The sequence below is a fragment of the Cinclus cinclus genome, chromosome 5 (genome assembly GCF_963662255.1).
Source record: "Cinclus cinclus chromosome 5, bCinCin1.1, whole genome shotgun sequence".
Taxonomy (NCBI): domain Eukaryota; kingdom Metazoa; phylum Chordata; class Aves; order Passeriformes; family Cinclidae; genus Cinclus; species Cinclus cinclus.
The window spans coordinates 32974299-32994503 of record NC_085050.1 but is presented as its reverse complement, the minus strand read 5'-3'; the positions used below and the strand labels follow the sequence as shown (position 1 = coordinate 32994503).

General features: G+C 37.1%; 1 protein-coding gene across 6 annotated transcripts in view; it reads left to right on the top strand.

Annotated features, from left to right (window-relative positions):
* The first annotated feature begins 309 nt into the window (after positions 1–309).
* Positions 310–20205, top strand: part of TENM3 (teneurin transmembrane protein 3) — a 309761-nt gene continuing 289865 nt past the window's right edge. For 4 of the 6 annotated variants that reach the window (XM_062492834.1, XM_062492833.1, XM_062492832.1 and 1 more), the window contains exons 1-2: positions 310–541; positions 14902–15180. In XM_062492834.1, coding sequence (XP_062348818.1) covers positions 310–541; positions 14902–15180 — 511 coding nt within the window. The remainder of the gene's footprint in view (positions 542–14901; positions 15181–20205) is intronic. The other 2 variants (XM_062492838.1, XM_062492835.1) reach the window with 1 other exon arrangement.

Genomic DNA, 20205 nt, shown 5'->3' with positions numbered 1-20205 from the left:
TTTAATCTGTTGTATAAAAATGAGTAGTACTGTGTTGTTGTTTTGCACAAGAATTTTTTTACTAATGTTTTAGATCAGGGCAGCTCATTCATGGAACTCCAGCAAGTCGTACAGTAGTGCTTCTCACCCATTGCTGAGCAGGTCTTTCTTTCTTTCTCTTCCAGACAGTTGGGGATCAATTACAGCAATTAGAGATCATTGTAACACATCAGTGGTTGTCTTTCTAATTTTATTATAGGCGAATGTAAGCCGAATGTAGAGAAGACTTCCAAATAAGCTGGACTGATGTGCACAGAGAAGGAATGAAGTATGGATGTGAAGGAACGTAGGCCTTACTGCTCCCTGACCAAGAGCAGACGGGACAAGGAACGTCGCTATACAAACTCTTCTGCAGAAAATGAGGAGTGCAGAGTGCCTACTCAGAAGTCTTACAGCTCCAGTGAAACCTTGAAAGCTTTTGATCATGATTCCTCTAGGTTGCTGTATGGAAACCGGGTAAAAGATTTGGTCCACAGAGAAGCAGATGAGTATACCAGACAAGGTAGGCAAGATGTTTGAATTCAGAGTGTATTATAATTCACTAGTTCCACAGCATTCTTGCTGCAGGAAGAGTATGTTACTTTACCAGTTTCATCAGTTTTGGTAATACTCTACACACATAGTACACTTCCCTTGTGTCTCCACAAACATTTTACAAAGATGGGGAAGCATTGTGCACCGTCTCTGGAATAAACAATATATGATGCACAGGAAGTAAATGGCCTGTGTTGGGCAGTGGGTCAGTGACAATATTGCAGACTCAGGTGTGAAGCATTCAGGCCTTACAATTTAAAAATAGACCCCCAGTTATTTGGCTCATTAATAGGTTGCCCAAAAGTTTGCCACTCCAGTATATCTAAAAATATAAAATATGAAAAAATAGATAAATGCAAGTGTTCCAAGAAGGCCAAGCCCTATGAATATATTGTATGTATGGATGATCATACAAACAATTCATTAGCTCAGTGCTTCTATATTTTACCTCACAAGGGCAGTAACAAAGCACTGTTCAGTGAGTAAGGTAATGTCGTTCACAATTTGTGTGCTTGGGTTTGACATACAACCAGACTGTAAGAGGTTGCTAAAGCTCACTGTGGGAGTTTTTGGAGTTCAGGACTGGAGTGATATGAAAAGTCTAAATATCCATCAAGATGCTCAAAACTTGACTGAATATGTTTCTCTTGCACCTTACTGTAGCTGACTGTGCTTGAGCACAGGGTTTGGACTAGATGATGTCAAGAGATCCCTTTAGATCTCAGGGATTCTGAGTGATTGAACTTGGCTCCAATTAGGGTTCAGCACTTAAGCATCACTTTCGGGTTCAAAACTGTAGTGTCTGGAATTGATACTTCTACATTTCCACAACTAAGCTACTTAATGTAAAGAGAAAAAAAAAAAAAACAAAAAAAAACAAACTATGAAATATGTAGAGTAGTGTAGCCCAGCTATCTAAAAGGATAAAGCCACGAGCTGTGTGAACCTATGACTCAGTTTTCTCTTTAAAGCTATCTTCTATTTTATGTGGAAACAAAAGTAGATTTAGAAATCTTACTCCTGGTGAGACAGTCCTTAGTTTTAATTTTAGAGTATCTAAATAGTTTTCTCCATTGATGTGTTTTCTCTGTTCCATTTAGAATAACTTTACATTAAAATTAGAGCTGGGCAGATGGTGTTGACTTTTTTGCCTACTAATGTTTGCAAGGGAAATAAAAATATTTCTCTTACATACATGTAACTGAGGCGTGCTGCTACTCTACTTTCTGCTGTTTGTTTTTGGTTTCTGTGATGTGTTGAAACTTCAGGTTATCACTGTTTTCTAGTTTTTAAGTCATTAGTCACCTTGACATCATTACTTTAATGAGGTAAAACCAAGAAGAGGTTTTCTAAGACCTGTAGTGTAGGCACTGTCTTAATATTAGGGATGAAATTATGTCAGAACAGGCACGATTTTATTTAATGAATTAATAAACTATTGCCTGACTAGAATATTATTCTTTTTTAAATAGCAATAATGAACTAGAAGAAGTTATGTGGTCTGGCATGTCACATATGATGGTGCACTGGGGCTTTATTTTTATTCCTTTTCACTTTTTTCAGAAAAGCACACCAAATTTATCTAATACATATTGTCCAATATACAATAAATTGCATGTCTACAGGTCTAAAATGGCAGTCAAGGATGGATAATACCCTCTTCCCCTTTCAGTGGTCTCAGCACTGTCTTCTGGGCCCATTTAATTTCCCTCATTGTCCTTTCAATTATTTTTGTAAGTCTTATTGGCTTCCTGTACTGCAGACTGGTCTGGCCCCTTTGGGGACCACCTGCAGGTTTGAAATGGTCAGGTAATAAAGGGCTTGTTTTAGGTAGTGTATTCCTTTGACTGAGAATTTATAGCTTCTGACATTGGAAGTATTTTGTGGAAAAGGTCCTCAAGGTCATTTCAAAGGGTTTTAAATAATATATAAAAGATGCTTCCCTGTGGGTAATTTTTCCCCTCTGCCTAGAAATAGTATATGTGGCTTTGTTGATAGTGTAATTGACAGCCTCCAAATACAATGGAAAATTATTATGTAACTAAAAAACGCATTTAATAAATACCTTTAATTGGGAATCAATTAAAAAAATTAAGCATGACCAGTGTTTTTGCCCTGACTGTGTAAAACAGCAATATGAAATTTTCAGTGTCAGCTGGAAAGTTACTGGAGTAGTTATGCAAGATTCTCAAGTCTCTGAAATGTGGATGAATTAAAATCATAAAATCACAAATGCTTCTAGTTGGAAGAGTTCCATCAGGATCACTGAGTTCAATTCCTGGCCTTGTGGAGGTTACCCCAAGAGTCACAATGTGTGCTTGAGAGTCTTGTCCAAACGCTTCTTGATTTCTGTCAGGTTTGGTGCTGTGACCTCTTCCGTGGGGAGCCTGTTCCTGTACCCAACACCCTCTGGGTGAAGAACCTTTTCCTAGCATCCAACCTAAACCTCCCCTGACACAGCTTCCCTTGGGCCCTGTCACTGTCACCACAGGGACGAGATCAGTGCCTGCCCCTCCTCTTCCCCTGGTTGCAGACTGCAGTGAGGTGTCCCCTCAGTCCCCCCAGGCTGAACAGACCAAGTGACCTCAGCTGCTCCTCCCACGGCTTCCACCCAAGGCTCTCCAGCATCCTCGCTGCCCTCCTCCGGACACTCTCCGACAGTTCCATGTCTTTCTTGCATTGTGGCACCCCAAACTGCCCCCAGCACTGGAGGTGAGGCTGCCCCAGCTCAGAGCGGAGCAGGACAATCCCCTCTCTTGCCTGGCTGGCCATGCTGATCCTGATGGACACTGTTGCCCCCTCTGGCTGCCAGGGCACTGCTGACTCACATTTAAAATGTCAGTATGTTTTTTATACCTGATATTTTAGGGTAAATCCCTGGAAAGCTTTCTGCTAGTAAATTGGAACTTTCCTGTCTCTTCTTCTTCAGTTGTTTAAGCACATTTTTTTTGTGTGTTTCCTCTTTCCCAAAATCCAGTGGTAGGAATTCAAAAAGGGATGCTGCTGTTGGAGATAGGTGTGCTTGATTTAGTGGTAGCTCTATTCCATGAGATCTTTTCTCGTGGGGAGGAGATTCTTCAATGGTCTGTTGCAGTCTAATGATATTTTTGAATTTCTGTTACTTTAGGTTAATTACATAAATAGAAATAGGACCCCAAAAATATGTACGTTTGTCATTATGGTTCTCCTTGAAACAATATTTAAAACATACTGTAAAGTATTTGAACATTAAATTATTATATAACTGGGGACCATCTTGTAACTTCTGAAACCCAACTGACAGGACTAGAAGAGCAAGTAAGCTGTTATAAGAAATTGGAGCTATATCTAGGCAACATGCTTTCAGTAGCTAGTGCAGTCTCCTCTTTTTCTGAAGCCCCTTCACCTGTTGCAAAACTGGTTTTGTTTTAAAATTTATAGATGAGGATTATTTAGCCTACTATTTTTAGAACTTTTAAAATAGTTATTTATTTTCTCTTTGTTTGTAAACCTCACAGGAGAGCCATGTAAGTGAAGGCTATGAGCCTTTTTTTCTTAAAAGTAGTTTCAAGAAAGACATTCAATTTTGTATTAGTATTTGAGAAGATACCTAATCTCATGCTTGACATTGGCTGAAGCTCCATGAAAGGCTGTTGCTTGATTTAAATGTACTTCTCTATTTGAATTCAGCAACCTAAAGCTTGTAGTTATACTGAGGCCACTGGTGAGGGGTTAAAACTAGATGCTTTTTAAGGTCCCTTCCAAGCCAAACCATTCTGTGACTGATTCTGTGATTGTGTATTGCACTATGCCCAAATTTCTTTGCTCAATTCAAGATTAAAGCTGACAGTATGAAGTTGAATTTCTCTGTTGTACAGAGAAAAGTTCCTGTGTTTAGAAATTTTGTATCACTTCCTGAAATGAAGTGAAATGATATTAAGTACAGAGGAGACTGCTATGCAAAAATATCTGAAAGTATGGCATGACTACAGTGTGGGTGGGAAGGATGGTAGAAATGCAGAAAGTAAGCAGTATTTTAAAATTGCATTTGGAAAAGAATATTGAAGTAATATTTTAACAATATTAATATAATTGAAAAGAGATCATGAATCAAACCTGGACTCACAATAACTGAAAAACTTTGTATTAATTTAGAAAGAAAAATGCAGGCATGCAAAAACTGTTTTATTTACCATCGGATACATGCTAAAGGGAAGAGGGCACTATTAAATACCTCTTAGGTATTCATTGTTCCATTTCAAAGACTTTTGTAATCCAGTACCAGAAATGGTACCACGCTGCAGAGAGATCCATGTGTCATGTCAGTGAGATTTTGCACAGGAACAGAAGCCAACCCACAGGCACGGGTGGCACAATTCAGTGCAGGCTTGTGCGTGTTCCTCCTTTCTTACAAAATTGTCACAGCGCTGTTCGCAAACTGTGAAAATTGGAAAACTGTGTTGTAGAGCACCCTTTTCTAATAGAAGGCCTGAAAAGGTAGTGCAGGTTTTGTTAAATTTTTACTTTTTGGATGTTTGAGTCAAATATGATTTAGACTGCGGGTAAAGTTATTTGGTCTTCTCAGATGGCAGTGAGAATGACTTCATTGTGTTTATCAATCACAACAGTTCACTGTCAGCCAAGTCTCAAGATCAATTTAATTTCATTCTATCCCTTTCAGTTTTGCAGGAGAAACCATTCCTATGTGCAGTTTTGTACCTTTACTCTTCTGGAATCTTAAGTGCCTAAATTACATTAAATACCCTAATACCTCCTTGAAGCTGCTAGAAAAGAGGGTGAATGTACCAAATAAGTTAATAAGTTAAGAAAAATAATTCCTTTCCTTCACATTATGCTGGACAACTCATTCCTGGGTGCTAAAAAATAATGCCACGTGCAGTATATTACAGTGTGTGGCTGTATCGCAGCTATTGTTCAACTGCTATTGCCATGAAAATTAAATTTTGGTGCTAGAAAAATATCACCATTCAGTGAAAGGGGGACCTGAAACAGTGATTTGTATGCTGTGACAATTTTATTTTATTACATAAGATATTAAACACTGTCAAGGATACATTTTTAAGACCTTAGAAACCAGTTCCTTAATTGGAACTACTATCCTGATGTAATTTGACTCCAAAGTCTATTGCTTTAAATACTAGCTGCCCAAAATGAATCATTTGGACAGCAAAATGTTTAATCTTTTTAGTCACAGTAAATGTCAACTTTAGGATGAAAGGATTTAAATTGTCCTGTTTTTAAACCTAAAGTTTGAGTACTTTTGCCTGTCTAAAGCAGTGGAAGGATACATACCTAAAAATGTTTTGCTTTTCCACTACCTGAGCTTTATTGATGCATTGATTTTGCCTATTAAGTAGTGTGCTTCTCAATAGAACTGAATCAGCTTGCTTTGCAAGGTATTTATATGAAGGTATGAAATAATATATTAGTGACTTTGTGATCTCCCAATGAGCAAATTAATTACCATTCAGTGACAGGGCAAGCGCTGTCTCTCAAAATCTAAGGCAGATATTGGAATTAGTGTTTCATGTTTCCTGGCTGCAGTGTAAGATGTGTCCTGATTGTCATCATGACAGATCCTTTTTTGTTATGCGGAAACATGGCCACCTGCAGTGTCTGCCTGATTTCAGTGGGTAACTTCTGTAAGCAGCATATGGTGCCAGTGTGTTCTGGATAATTTTGTGGCCTTGAGCTAAGCACATAACCTTCTACCAGAGGTGGTGGGTTTTTTTTGTTTTTATGGTTTTTTTTACCTTGTGAAATACAGGAATAATAATGCCTACCTACCTCACAGGCATTTTGGGAAGATTAATTAGTTTATGTTTCCAAAAATGCTTTGAAGATGAAAAGCACTGTGAGTGCTAAGTAGTATTATAATCTCTCATTGCTATACTAGTAACTTCTTAAAGCAACAATAAGAAGTTAATTGGTTTTCAGGTTCCAGGTGACAAGGATATGTTGACTTTTAAACTTATTCTATTAGCTGCAAAGTGGTATGAAGAAAAACATTTCACTTTTATTTGATTAGGAGTATATTTAGTTCATGCTCAGTGATATGCACACATGCTCTATGGTATTCATCTAGGTGAAATTGGCCCCTTGTGGGTCACTGCCTGTAGCTAAGCTACAGATCAAGACACAAAGGGTAATTGTGATTCTCCAGGGCCAAATCAGCCTTGGCTGTTGGCAGCAGACTGCTTGTTCAGTCAGTTCCACACAGCCACTACAAGTCCATAGAGTAGGAACCTTGTCTTCAACAAGACCAGTTGCAAAATAGGAGAATTAAGTTCTTGATCATAATGATTAAGGATTTATAAGGTGAGCAAGAGGCCTTCACAAGGAGTTTCAGCCTCATGGAAAGGAAGATACTGTAGAGGGTCTGTAACTGTTTTTATATCTTTCCATAGCTCATATACTGAGATATATGTGCTGCTTCTGTTCATAATAAAAACTAAACGGTGGACTGGGGGGATGTATGGATCCCATGCATGGCTATGAAAGATGACTTCAGTATGTTAACATACAGAGAGGATAAAGCTAGAAAAGTGTGCAGTTAGAGATGGGATGAGGGGAGGAATGAAAGAGGTTGAAGAGTCCTGTCTCTCCTGTCTGTTGATTTAGTGCTCAGGGCTGAGAGTCAGGGCTGGAGGCCAAGCTGTGAGTGATTGCTTATTCCATCACTGGCAAATAAATGCATCAAGTGAAGCAGAGATGTAAAATAGGGGTAATTTCTCAGAAAGTTCCTTGATGCTTTCTGAAATTAGTTTGTAAAGTGTCAATTTATGGATTTGAGAGCCAGTACTTGGTGTTACTGAGCTTATTAAAGGCAAAAGAGGAAATGGCAGAGCCAAGGGAACACATTTGCTTCAAGCTTTGTTTTTCTGCCTTTTTGTTCTTGGTTTTTGTTTTGTTGTTTGTTTGTTTTTGTTGTGCTGTAAATATTTCTGAGTGGTAAATGTTTTCATGTCTTCAGCATAATGGAAGCTTTGCTAGAACATCTAAAAACATTGCTACACTAAATTTATTTCGGGGACTCACAGAGTGGAAAACTTTATGGGGGATTGTGACAGGAAGTGTGAATGATGGAGGGGAGAGGTTTTCGATTCTGCAGAAATTTTTGGGTCAGTATTCTGTGTTGTTCCTGTTAGCTACGGCAGTGGTCTGAGCACTTCATTCTGTCCATGCAATGAAGACTCAATTCCCATACATGTGGAACACTTCTGTATGAAATTCCACAAACTGAGGTGTATGGGTGGCTTCAAATAGGCACGTTGGGTTTTTACTTTGTACCAGTTCATAGCCTGTAAAAGTAATTGAATTTTCTACCGTGCTGAGGGATATATGCCTCTGGGTCTGGTCCATCTGGTCACTTGTGGTGGCAGATAAGCTTTTCCCTCATGGAAAGGCATAAATAATATATAGAGTTTTTATAATAGAGTTTTCTCACCTCCCTGAATGGAGGAATAGCAGTAAACCTGAGCTCCAGTTTGTGTGCATGTCTTCATGCTGCCTCCCTCCTCCTCCTCCTCCTCACCTTCCTTTCCCACTTCACGCTGGCTGTCATGTCATTAGCACCATACTGGCCTTAATGTGGCAGTTCATACCTGTCAGATCTGTCTTTGTAGGCTCCTTGCAGACTGGATATCCATCATCTCTACATTGCTTACCCTGGGGTCATATTTTCTTCACGTCTATCAAATATAGGCTTTTTGTAATTCTTATTTTGTAATAAATGGATGCTTGAATGTTGATGCTTTGGTCCCAGGATCCAAAGATTAAGATAGAGGCCTAAACTGTCTATACTGTCATTCTGCTCGTGATCAAGATGTGTTCTTTGCTACTCATGGAGTTGTATTTCTTTTCTAAATCCACAAATCCTTTATTTTTTCACCTCTTGGTGCAGCCCATGATTGGAACAGCTGTGCTGGTTTCTCTTAATTTAGTTTTGTATATTGTATAATCATAGTCATAAAATCAGATTTTAATATAAAATCCCCAAATTTGGAACCATAATGTTTAAATTATTAATTCATTTAGTGGAACATGTTTGTTCACATCTTTGAATTTTGCAGTTGTGAAATTATCTTCAGCTGGCTTTAATCTTACTCTGTGGTAACTTCAGATGTGCTTGATGAACAGCCCTTTATCCTTACACTGGTTTAAGAAGTGCTTCTTATATTCTAGTCTGAGGATTAGGACTGCAGATCCCCTGCCACCTCAAGCCTAACTGGGAATAAAATTATGAGTTTCCCATACTGTACAGAAGAGTCTGCATGTTTGAACCATAATTTGGCAGACAAGTAGCAAGAAGATATCTGTGTTTCATACATATAAATTCTTTCCTACATCTGAAAATAAAAACTTTCCCAGGCTATCTTTTGAATTAATGTTTCCTTGTGACTGTGTAGTAATAAAATCACGTATCAAGTTTGAAATACATTATTTCAAGTATATTATTTCAAGAACTTCATTTCAAATACATTATTTCCCACAAATATGCAAGTATGTATGTGTGAATGTTTACTCTTTTTTCCCAATAATTGACTTGGGTTTTGAGTCTTGCATAAAACTCTTCTAGCAGGAGTAGCACAATAAGTAGAGCTCAGAGAATTCACAGTATCTGGCACTAACCTTTTCAGAAATCACCAAGACCTTGAGTTATGTCCCCAAATGCCTTTAAAAGTCCATCAAGAATGTGAGAACTGTGATTAATGTTTGTTGAGAATAACGAGCATTTGAAAATTATATACACTTGATGAGATTTAATATGTTCCAATGCTCTTTGTTATTATGTAGTTTGCTGGATGTATCAGAGGAACAACTGTCTTTCATATGAATCCACTCCACTCTGAATCAGATAATGACAAGAAAAGGAGGTTAAGATGGAAAAGTGAATAGAGCAGAAAGGTCAAGAAAAAGAGATTAAAAGGTGACACAGAAGATGGTTGTGATGAGTGAAAAGAAAAACATGGGAATTAAGAACAGGAGGAAAATGTGATACAGTGGATTAGGATGGTTTAAATTTCACAGATAATTTTCACAAGAGCAAAAATCAGGCTGAAGAAATAACAGCAAAATACTATATACCAAATCAGAAAGAAAATGTTGACATAGGCAAAGCTCATTACTTGTCAGTCTTCACTACAGTTTCTTGCATCCTAGTGAACAGTATTCTGCACATACAGCTTTAAAAACCCCTTCTACTAAATATATTGTGAAGTTTGTGTGACATCTCTTAGTCATTCTCATTCTGACTTCTGGAGACGGTGTTTGTGCACTCTTTGTCAGAGTTTTCTAGAGCATCTAAGGTATCTGTTTTGCTATAAAAAAAATAAAATCTTTATCCATTCATTTTCAGCAAATTTGTAGTCCTGCTGTACATTTATTTCCACATCCTTCCTCTCAAGACATTTCCTTGCAAGTGACCTCATTTTAAGTGTGAGCTCTACATAAAGAGCTTCAATAGAAGAAATATATCCCCTGTATCATGTCTAAATATGAAATAAAAAGGAAGTAAGTGCTTTTCCCATATCAGAGTAGCAGAAAACAGTATGGTCCTTGCAGGAACACTTTGATACCAGTGCTGCTTATATATATACAATAAGCTTTTAAGTAGCAAATCAAGGAAATGTAAGGGAGAAGTTTGGTTCTCCTAAGGACCATGATCATTGTCTCGCTTCTGTACAGCTTTAGATGTTTCACAGTTTTACAAAGCTTGGTATAAGTATTTTTGTCATGCATTGTCACATAGTGATTATTTGGAAAATATGCTTGACTTCTGAATTCCCCAAATGTGTTCTAGACAGGCAGAAGAAGGTAAAATACAGAGGAAGAATAGATTAGAAAGGGGACTGACAAGTAACAAATGATGCAGAGAGGCAGATTTGGCGTGTAATGTTACCAAGAGCCAAACTGAACAGAATTCATAGTATACTTGGATGTGTTTGGGACCTCTGCCTTTTTGGTACTGTGTCCATCCTATTAGGACAAAACCAAAGTCAGCAAAGACAAGCTATAATTTCTCTGTTTAAAAGCCAGGGTATTTGGGTGTTTTTTTTATGCTAACTAGGCAGGTGCTTTGGAGGCTTTTCAGATTTTTTTCTATGGTCTATTGTTGCTAAAACCTGACTTGTCAATTTATCAGTGTTTAATGAATTAGTAAGGACAGTGCTGATGGCTGTAGATGCTGACAAATTTTCTTTTGCCAACTTTTGTTCATTCCTTCTGTTTGATTCTTTCACCGTTTCATGGTTTTTAAGATAATATCTCTGTGCTTATATTTAGTATAGATCCAACCTAAAGCAGACACTGACAAATGAACAACCATAGGACCTTTTCTTTTGTTTGGTAGTCCTCTTCAAAAACCCATTTCCACAGATAACATTTCCAACTTGAAGCTTAAGCTATTACAGAGGTCTTTGAAGGACTTCCTCTAAATAGGTGGGGGAAACAAATGTAGCACAAGTGCAGCACATTTCCATTTAATTCCACCTTTTAACTTAGAGCTTTATAAAGAACTACACCATTTCTGCACGTCAAAATTTTTATAGCAGTATTTGCTAAAACTAAAAAAAAAACCCAACTCTAGATTACATAACCTGTGTGATTCTGACAGAGAAATATATATGCACATTATCTTTTAAGAATAAAAATTCTATATATAGACATATATGTATTGAGAGTATGTCGATATCATTTTTTGTATAAGTGATGTAGTTAAGGAGGTGCACCAATCCTGCACATGGATCACTGCTTACACAGAAAGTTGCAATATAGCATGTCAGCATATATGGTCACTGTTGGCAAATGCTGTGTTTCTAACAGTGATTGCTGCACAAGCTTTAGGAAGCTATTGTAGAGTTATTAATTAATCGGTTTTGCTCTTGTCTGCACAAATAGAGGATGTCAGCAATCCTTACAATGCCCATAAATTGATATTCCTAGCCAGGAGAAATGCAGCATCTGATAGTCAAGTGGTAGTAAACAGCATTATTGTTAGTTTGTAAAACTTAACTTCATGACATATCATCCCAAATAGTCCATAACCCTCAAAGGTTTAGCCAAAACAAATCTCCTTGAAATGTTGTGTCTGAGCTTGTTGCTACTTTTCACTTAATGCATTTTTTAAAGGAAAGAGAAAAAAACCCACAAAGAATTATGGTACCTTTTTATTCTGTACCTCCGTTTTTTTCTCAGGAATTGGTTCATTACAATGGCCAAGCTGTTTTTAAGTCTTTATGAACTCTTGAGGCACTTACTGTCAGTAGGAGAAATTGCAAATGTTAAAGTACAAGAAACCATTGAGTAAATTCCTCACATGGAAGTCATTCTGGAAAGTTTAATTAGAAACTCTATGAGCACAAGAACACCCTCACTTCATGCTCTTCTTTCTCACTGAGCTCATGCAACCTATTTTTCAGCTTTTAATTTGATTTCATAGGGTTCATCATCAGGTAAAAGCTCCCAACTAGTCTGTTACCCTCTAGGTCTGCATCCCAGCTGTATTCAGCTTCCCCTGGATCCTGGAAAATTTCCTGTTTTCATTGCTCAGAAACCTTAAGACGATGTAAATTTTTTATATCACATATGTATGATTTCCTTTGGGATTTGAATTTTTGAATTTCTACAGAAATAAGCATTTTGTTTTTCCATGTCAACTTCTCAGTTTAGGTTTTGTGGGTTGTTTGGGGTCTGCTTTGTTTTGTTTTTTCATTTGTGTAGGCAACTTACATGAACTACAATCCTCTTAGTGAAGCTCTTAGGAAGGCTTTAAGTCAGAAGATTATGTAGCCTGATGATTCTAAAGCTGTTACAACATTTCTGGGCTGTGTTGTAAAACTTTAGAGTGTAGTGAAAAGCTCTGATACATTGAATGGGATGAGAGAGACAGTATTCAAACCTGCCCACCTTTTCTGTTTTGGCTCTGCAATGCCGTTTTGGGAGGTTTTGTACCACTCTCAAGAGAGGGAAAAAGAGGATCTTTTACGTGGAGACAGGATGTTGTGAACTTAAAGTTAAAAATCCATGACTGGACGGTAGGTGGTATGTTGTGCCTGAGACCAAGTCTCCTACGAAGCTCCTGAAGATGTTCTGGAATGCCTCAGGTAGTTTCTCTTGAGGACTTGTGATGAAATAAGAAGTGTGTGTGTAATAGTCTTTCCAAATGGCTGTGCCTGAGTGAAGGGGCATTTTGGCAGTGGGGGGAGCAGGGGGCTGCGTGGAGCAGGCTGCTGGGAGAGCTGCAGGGTGCAATGCTCTCCTGCTGCTGCAGCTGCTCTGAGTGTGGCTCAGGGGACAGTGGCTGTGTCTGTCTGTCTGCATCCTTCCTTGCCTTCATCTCAACACCATGAGCCTGTGGGGACCATAGCCATAACACCTTCTCACTTTGAAGTCAACAGCAGTTTTGTTACTGACTCAAGTAACTTCGTCTTTGGTCAAAATACGTCTTTCCTTTCCATTTCGCTTCTCAAAATGCTCTTTTTAGAGTAAATAAGATGCTGTATGTGCAACTGTGTAGAGACACCTATGTGTCACACTGTATGTGTGTAGAGACACCTGTATACACACACTGTATGCACAGAGGCTTCTGTATTTGTATCTGATTTTAGGCAACTGTTTGAAAATGTAGATTCACACACTAATGTACCAAATGCATAAAACAGTGTTCTAAACTGTCACCCTTAGCATATCTCTACAAAAATGCAACATAATAAGCATTTTAGACATTTACTACTTTCAGCTCTGACCCTATTACCACTGGGTGGTTTGTTTGGCCTGTTTCCTTCGCTGATTAGTTTCAGCTCTCATAAAACCAGGGAATTCACATGGTATGACAGCTTTAAAAAATTACAAGACGCTATCAGTGTGCATGATAATCCCCTTTCTTATATCCTTGACACTGTTCAGACATAGTCATAGATATGCTTACTCCTTTATATTTACCTCCCCAGCTATATTTTCTGTCAAATGTCTCTTCACAACTGCATAATAAGTAGTTTGATTTGTACGTAATTGTAGTAATTGATTTTCATTATTTATGAAAGTCATTGTCAGAATTGATTTGTGGTTCTGTGAAGAAACTTGCAGCAACAGCTTCAGGTGACTGCAGGAATAAAATAATTAACCAGATCACTTTTAAAAAGTCAATGACCAGTACATTAACTCTTAATATTTCATGAATTATCATTATTAATTATTATTATTATTATTATTATTATTCAGGAAATATTCATACTTCTGCAATTCTATTTCTTTCTCATGTATAGAATTCTGTTCTTGATGTATTACAAGCTTTAACTATCTTGCTAGTATGTTTTTATGTTAAATTTCTAATTATGGAGAAATTAGGATGCCTGTCAGATTCAAAAATTGAATGTGTGTCCTATTTTGTTCTCAGACCTGTGAAATAACTGTGGGCTAGGATGGAAAAGTATTATAGATATAGGTATGCAAAGGAGCTTGCCAAGTGTCTATACATCATAAAATGTCTTAAATCTACAGACATAAAAGTAGGATGAAGACACAGCCATTAAAAAGGCAGTCATTTTTGAGTGTCACATAATTTAGACACTCTAAGTTATTGAAGTGTCACAAGTTTATTGCACCTAATTTATTAATACAATCATTGGGATTCACTTAGGTCTCCTGCTCTGCCCCAAAACGGGCAAAAATTCTGCTAAAATGCACAGATTCTGCTTCAGCAGTAAAACTGTATAATGCTTCTCAAAATACAATTACATGAAAAATAACAATTTTGCTGTAGTACTTGCAGGTAACAGGTAATAATGTTTCTGTTTATTTGTATTTGTGTATTAGAGTAGGGCAGAGAAATCAAATAAAAAACAGATTAATTTTGTTCCTGCTTAGCTTTCCCATTGCCACATTAGGTGACATTTGTGTGGGGAAAATAGCCTCTTGCTTTGGCCTCTAACAAGAACAAACAAAAGACTCTCCCCAAAACCAACCAAGTAAAAATCCTGACAAATACCTTGTTAAGTGCTTTTATGCTCTTAAAAGTATTTTTTCTTTGAAAAAAGGAAAAGTTTATGTTTTTTAAAATTATTTCATGTACTGAATTTACTTAGTTAGGAGGTTCTGTTTTATTTGCTACCTAGGAGCACTTTTGACATGTTTAAGCAGTTGACAAAATACTTCTGAGAGCTAGAGACAAAAGAATCCATTTGATTGTAATACAGGTGGAGGTTTGACAAAACATCTTATGTGATATCTGAGACAATTTTACACGTGAAGACTTTTTACTTTGAAATTCTTTAAAATACAATCATTAAAAATGTCTCATCTTTTGTTATCTTTTTTTCCCCTAATCAGGACAGAATTTTACCCTAAGGCAGTTAGGAGTTTGTGAACCAGCAGCTCGTCGAGGACTGGCATTTTGTGCGGAAATGGGGCTGCCCCACAGAGGTTACTCTATCAGTGCAGGGTCAGATGCTGATACTGAAAATGAAGGAGTGATGTCTCCAGAGCATGCCATGAGACTTTGGGGCAGGGGGGTCAAATCAGGGCGCAGTTCCTGTCTGTCGAGCCGTTCCAACTCAGCCCTCACTCTGACTGATACCGAACATGAAAACAAGTCCGACAGTGAAAATGGTAAGTTCTTATGCATATGCATATTCTTATGCAAATGTTTATTTGCTGTTTTGGCTGACACTCAGTAATTTTAAATCATTAAAGGAATGGCCTTGAATTATTTACCTTCTTTTTTTTTCCTCTCTTCTTCCCATAAAAGTCCATATTCAGTATCAGTCCTAACTAATGCAACCTTTGTGTGTGATGCTTTAGATGTAATTTTGAAAGAGTTGAATCACAAAAAAATAATAGTTCCATATTATCTCAGGCCATGTCACCTGTTACTCCCTGGGGAACAGCTAAGTGGTGATAAAGTTGTTCCCCAGGCTAGCTTACATTCAAAAGTTTCATTGTAAACTGTTCTTCAAGACATCTTGGAGAAGTTGCAAAATCTTAGAATGGATGAGTGAATTCAAAGAATAGCTTATTAACAGGGCTCATGTGATTGAAAAAGAAATTTGATTGTGGTTTAAACTTCTTAGCTGATGAGAGCAATAGGAATTGTGGTGAAGAGGGACATGTGGCCTTTGATGCGCCTGGGGGACTGGATTACTGTGCAATTAAAATCTGCAACAAAAATCTTAACAGCTTTGTAGGATGTGGGGTATGACCATTTCATATTAAAACTTAGAGTTTAAATGAAAATAGGTTAATAGAATTGACTGGTTCGTTTTTAAAGCTTTTCAAAGTTTTTTTTTTTTACCTCCTCTTGAGGTTATGAACAGATCTAATGTGGTGTTAAATGCTAACTCTATACCAATCTTAACTTTCTATTTGCAGAAGATTTTCAGCTTTGCTAGAATTAAAGCAATTCTTCTATTAACTTCATGACTATGTATGTGAAAAATCCAAAAGAGGAATAAAGAAAAATGAGTTACAATGAAAATTAGTGATGACTATTGTCTGCATGTCTACATGTCATTTTATTAATTTGTAAAACCTGTCTGCTCAGCTGTACAAAAATTAGAGCAATTTTATTGCTGTCCTCTGGCAATGATGGTAACACACTGTGGGAAACAGCTATGTAGATATGTATGTATGGAAATCCTTAAAAAAAAAAAAAAAGAACTTTTATTTTAAACTACAAGCAATAAACTTTAGTTCTTCCTGTTTATTATTTTAAATTCAGTTTGAGAAAGAAATACCAAAGCTATAATTTGCTGTTATTCATACTTGCTTTTCCTCTGGTGGCTGTTTCTATGTGAAGATGCCTGTGCAAAACCCACCATTTCAAATGGGATCCTCCTTTTGTGTTGGGCTTAATGCTACATGGTACCTGAGCAGACAGCTCTCAGTGTTCACAGGTGTCTTGTGTCATGCTTGGAAAATTTGTTTTGGGTCAGAGGCAAGTTGTGATAGAGGAAGATGGAAGTACTTGCCTACCACCTTTTGGCAGTGGCGTTTCTGTGTGATAATGCTTGGTATTTCAGCTGCAGAGCAATCTAGAATAAACTGTTGAGTAGTCCTGTGATTTTGAAAGGTATGTGGTGAAACAAATTCTCTTGACCCTTTTGTAAAACCCTTGGTTTTAAAACCCTTGGTTTTACAATGATCTTGAAAATACATTTTTATGTAAACATGCATGCACACACTATTTCCATAGGAAGTTGTATATTTACGTTGCCCAAGACGTGACTGCTTCAGAGGTACCATAGGTTTGGTATACTTTTCAAAAAATTTTATATTTACAATTTTTTTAGAAAGGAAATTATTTGATTACAATGTGCCAAAATGTCCTCTATCAGCCAGAAGTTAGAGTATTTTGGTTTTATATGTGTGAGAAGACTGTGAATATGTTAAAAAATACATTATTCTGCAGTGGTTAACATTATGCAAGGGGTGTCTGTTGTCTGATAAAACTTCAACAAAGAGTCCAGCCACTAAAAGAATTATAGTTGATTTATTTATTAATAGGGAGGCCAGCAGTCCAACTTAAGAATGTACTGGGACCGCTGTGAAGCTAATGAAATTTTGATGGTTTGAGAGTTCCCTAGGGTTATGAAACATCTTTAACTTAGGCCATGTCATGGGTCACCGTTTCAGTGGAGATGTTAAAATTGTGAAAAGCTTAATCTTCTTGGGTTTTTTTTTTCCTCTCAATTTTTGTTTCCACTGAACATGGAAGATTTGGCTGAGAAATTACTTTTTACACGTTATTGGAACTCAGTGCGTTTAATGCTCACAGTAGAATAGAAAATATAATTTAAAGCCAGGGAAATGGTATTGCCCTGGCAGGTGCAGGTGCTCTAATCAAAGGACTAAACTGCAGGTGCAAATTTTGTTAATTTATGGCATAAAGTTAACAGCTGTGCTGGTATACTGTTAAAATCTGATCAATCTGATAAAGCTTTGAAACCAAAGTGAAAGTTCCAAGTCCTCTGTACTGCATTCCCCTCTGCTGTGTGGGAAAGATTCCTGACTGAATTTTGATGGAATTGTTGTACAGATGAATGCATTTCTATGCAGCATGTTTATCTCTAAGGTAAAAAAGGAGCAACTGGTGATGATGAGCAAAACACAGCATCACCAGATCGTACTTCCCTCACCTAAAGGCCTCAGTGTTTCAGCAATCCCACCGTTCACCCAGTAAAAATACTCACTGTTTAAATAGTCCATTGCAATATTCAGACTGTACTGGAATTAATTGACTAGTGACTATGGGTTTATGATCTCAGGATTAATAATTTGCTGAATGTACTTAGGGTTTACTTTCTTCCCAACTAGACAGGAAGTGAAGCTCAGCATCAAAGCAGAATTTCCTTTCCTTCCTTGCAACCGTTATGTATTTGCTCTTCTGAAATAATTGTGCATTGCATATCCCTCAGGAAGGCAAAACTTGCAATTCTGCAGCATAATTGCAATAAGCAAGAAGAAATAGTTTGTTGAAAATATTAATCTTCTATTTGTCAAGGTCTTAATAGTATGTTTCTGAAATTGACAAAAGATGACTTAAATTTTTAAATCATCTTGGAAGGTTCAGAAGTTTCTTTAAACAAATAACATTGCACATGATTACGTTGCAAAATTTTAAATATGAAGAACAAGAACTAAAAACATAGTGTGACTGCCAGCAGTTATTTTTTTAAAAAAAAACAACAGAACATGTATCCAACGTAGGGTTAATAGATGTATTCTCACATCAAAGCTTGTTTTAGGGTATTGTTCAGTAAATAATTCTGACAAAAAATATTTTTCTTTGACTTCATTCAAGTTCCATGTATGACTCTTGGCATCATATTCTGAGAGATTTGTCATGTCAGCCTCCCTGAAGGAGGGCCTGCATCTGTTAATCTGGGCACCCAACCAGTGTCACGTACAGTATGATGTATCAGTTGGAGCACACTGAGCATGCACATGCTTTTTCGGGCTTTCTTCTCTATTCTTCATTGCAAGTTATTTCATAAAAGCTGCATCAAAAAAAAAATTATGTTGGTAATTGTTCTAGGAGCTGTTGCTTTGAAATACAAGCTTACACGCTTGCCAGTAACTTTATGTTGTTAAGCTGTTCTAAGATTACTAAAGCTTGTCTTTTAAACTGGATAAATATTCCAGGAGAGTATGAGCTAGAAGTCGTAGTTAGGCTTCAAATGGCCCATTTACTTCAAGGGTCAATATATTTTTAAGGTATCTTAGAATCCACTTATATATTTAAATTATTTTTAAACCCATTAAACTGCAATCCCTGACTTAATGAGACATCAGAAGGTTAATAAGCAAAATGCGAAAGTTAATTGAGCAAGTTACTCTAGAAGTGCAGCACCTTTTTATTTATTTATTTATTTATTCATCCCTGTAAAATTATATAACTGTTTTTTACAGACTGGTTTTGTTTGTGCTTTTTGTGTGCTGGCCTGAAAGTCAGGCTGTGGCAATAATTCTGATTGGAAAGGCACTCATATAAGAACCAAGTCTTTGGTCAAGTCCATGTCACCTTCTACTCCTTTGGAAGCAGTAGTGATGATGCTTCTGAAAAAGAGTGGGGCATTCCAGATCCATGCATGCTGTGTAGGTGACTGCCACAAAAACTACCTGGGCACACAGAAAGTAGTTCTGATGGCACTAGAATGTGGTGTTTTTGTTTTTGTTTTTTTGTTTTGGTTTGGTTTGGTTTTTTTTGTTGTTGTCGTTTTTGTTTAGTGAAAGTTTTGCACGGATTGGTGTTTGTTAGAAAACCAGAGGAGATCAGGCTGTAGCAAAATAAAAATAATAAAGGGAGAGAGGGAGTCAAGTTCATGGCCTCAGGCAGTCATTGTGAATTGGTTAGATAAATGGTTTGAAACTTGGACCAATTTTTCATTATACAGAAAAGTAGATATTGCTGGTATAGTGTTTATTGCTGAGGGCTCCTATAAGGAGAAAAAATCACTTTATCAGCTGCATGGGCATCTGCTTGCTTCCTCTCCAACTTCAGACAGTTTCTGAAGATAGCATTCTTGAGAACCTAATACTCTTGTCCTTACAGAATGATGAATTTACTGGCATTCAGATCTCTGAAACCCAAAAAATACATTGGTAAGATACTTGTCAAGACACTTTAATCTGTTGTCTCTAACCTAGTTCATCTATAACATATAATTGAACTCTGCATTAATAAATAATGCACATAATTCAAGAAGTAGTGTCACACGTTTTCACCCATTTAACATCTTTCTTTGTGCTAAGGCACAAAACTTGGTTTAAATGAAACCTACTGAATAGTAGCTGCACCTGCTAGCCAAATGAGGAGCCTACTGATCAAAACCAGCCACATAACTGGTGAATTAATCCTCATCTTATTGCTATACCACCAATTACAATTTCTTCACTCTTTCCCACAGATTTCCATCTAGAAGTGTCTGTTCCTCATTAAGCATGCCAATATGTCTTAAATCTTGCTCTGCTGCCAACAAATTTCATGACCAGGAAATCAATTTGTTTTATTTTTGACTGAAGTCAGCTCTGAAATAATATTTAGTATTTAACAGGCATATAAATTTGTCTTTGGTTACGGAGACATGGAGCAGAAATCCATAAACAAAAGTAATTATCTGGTTTTCTGAAATATTG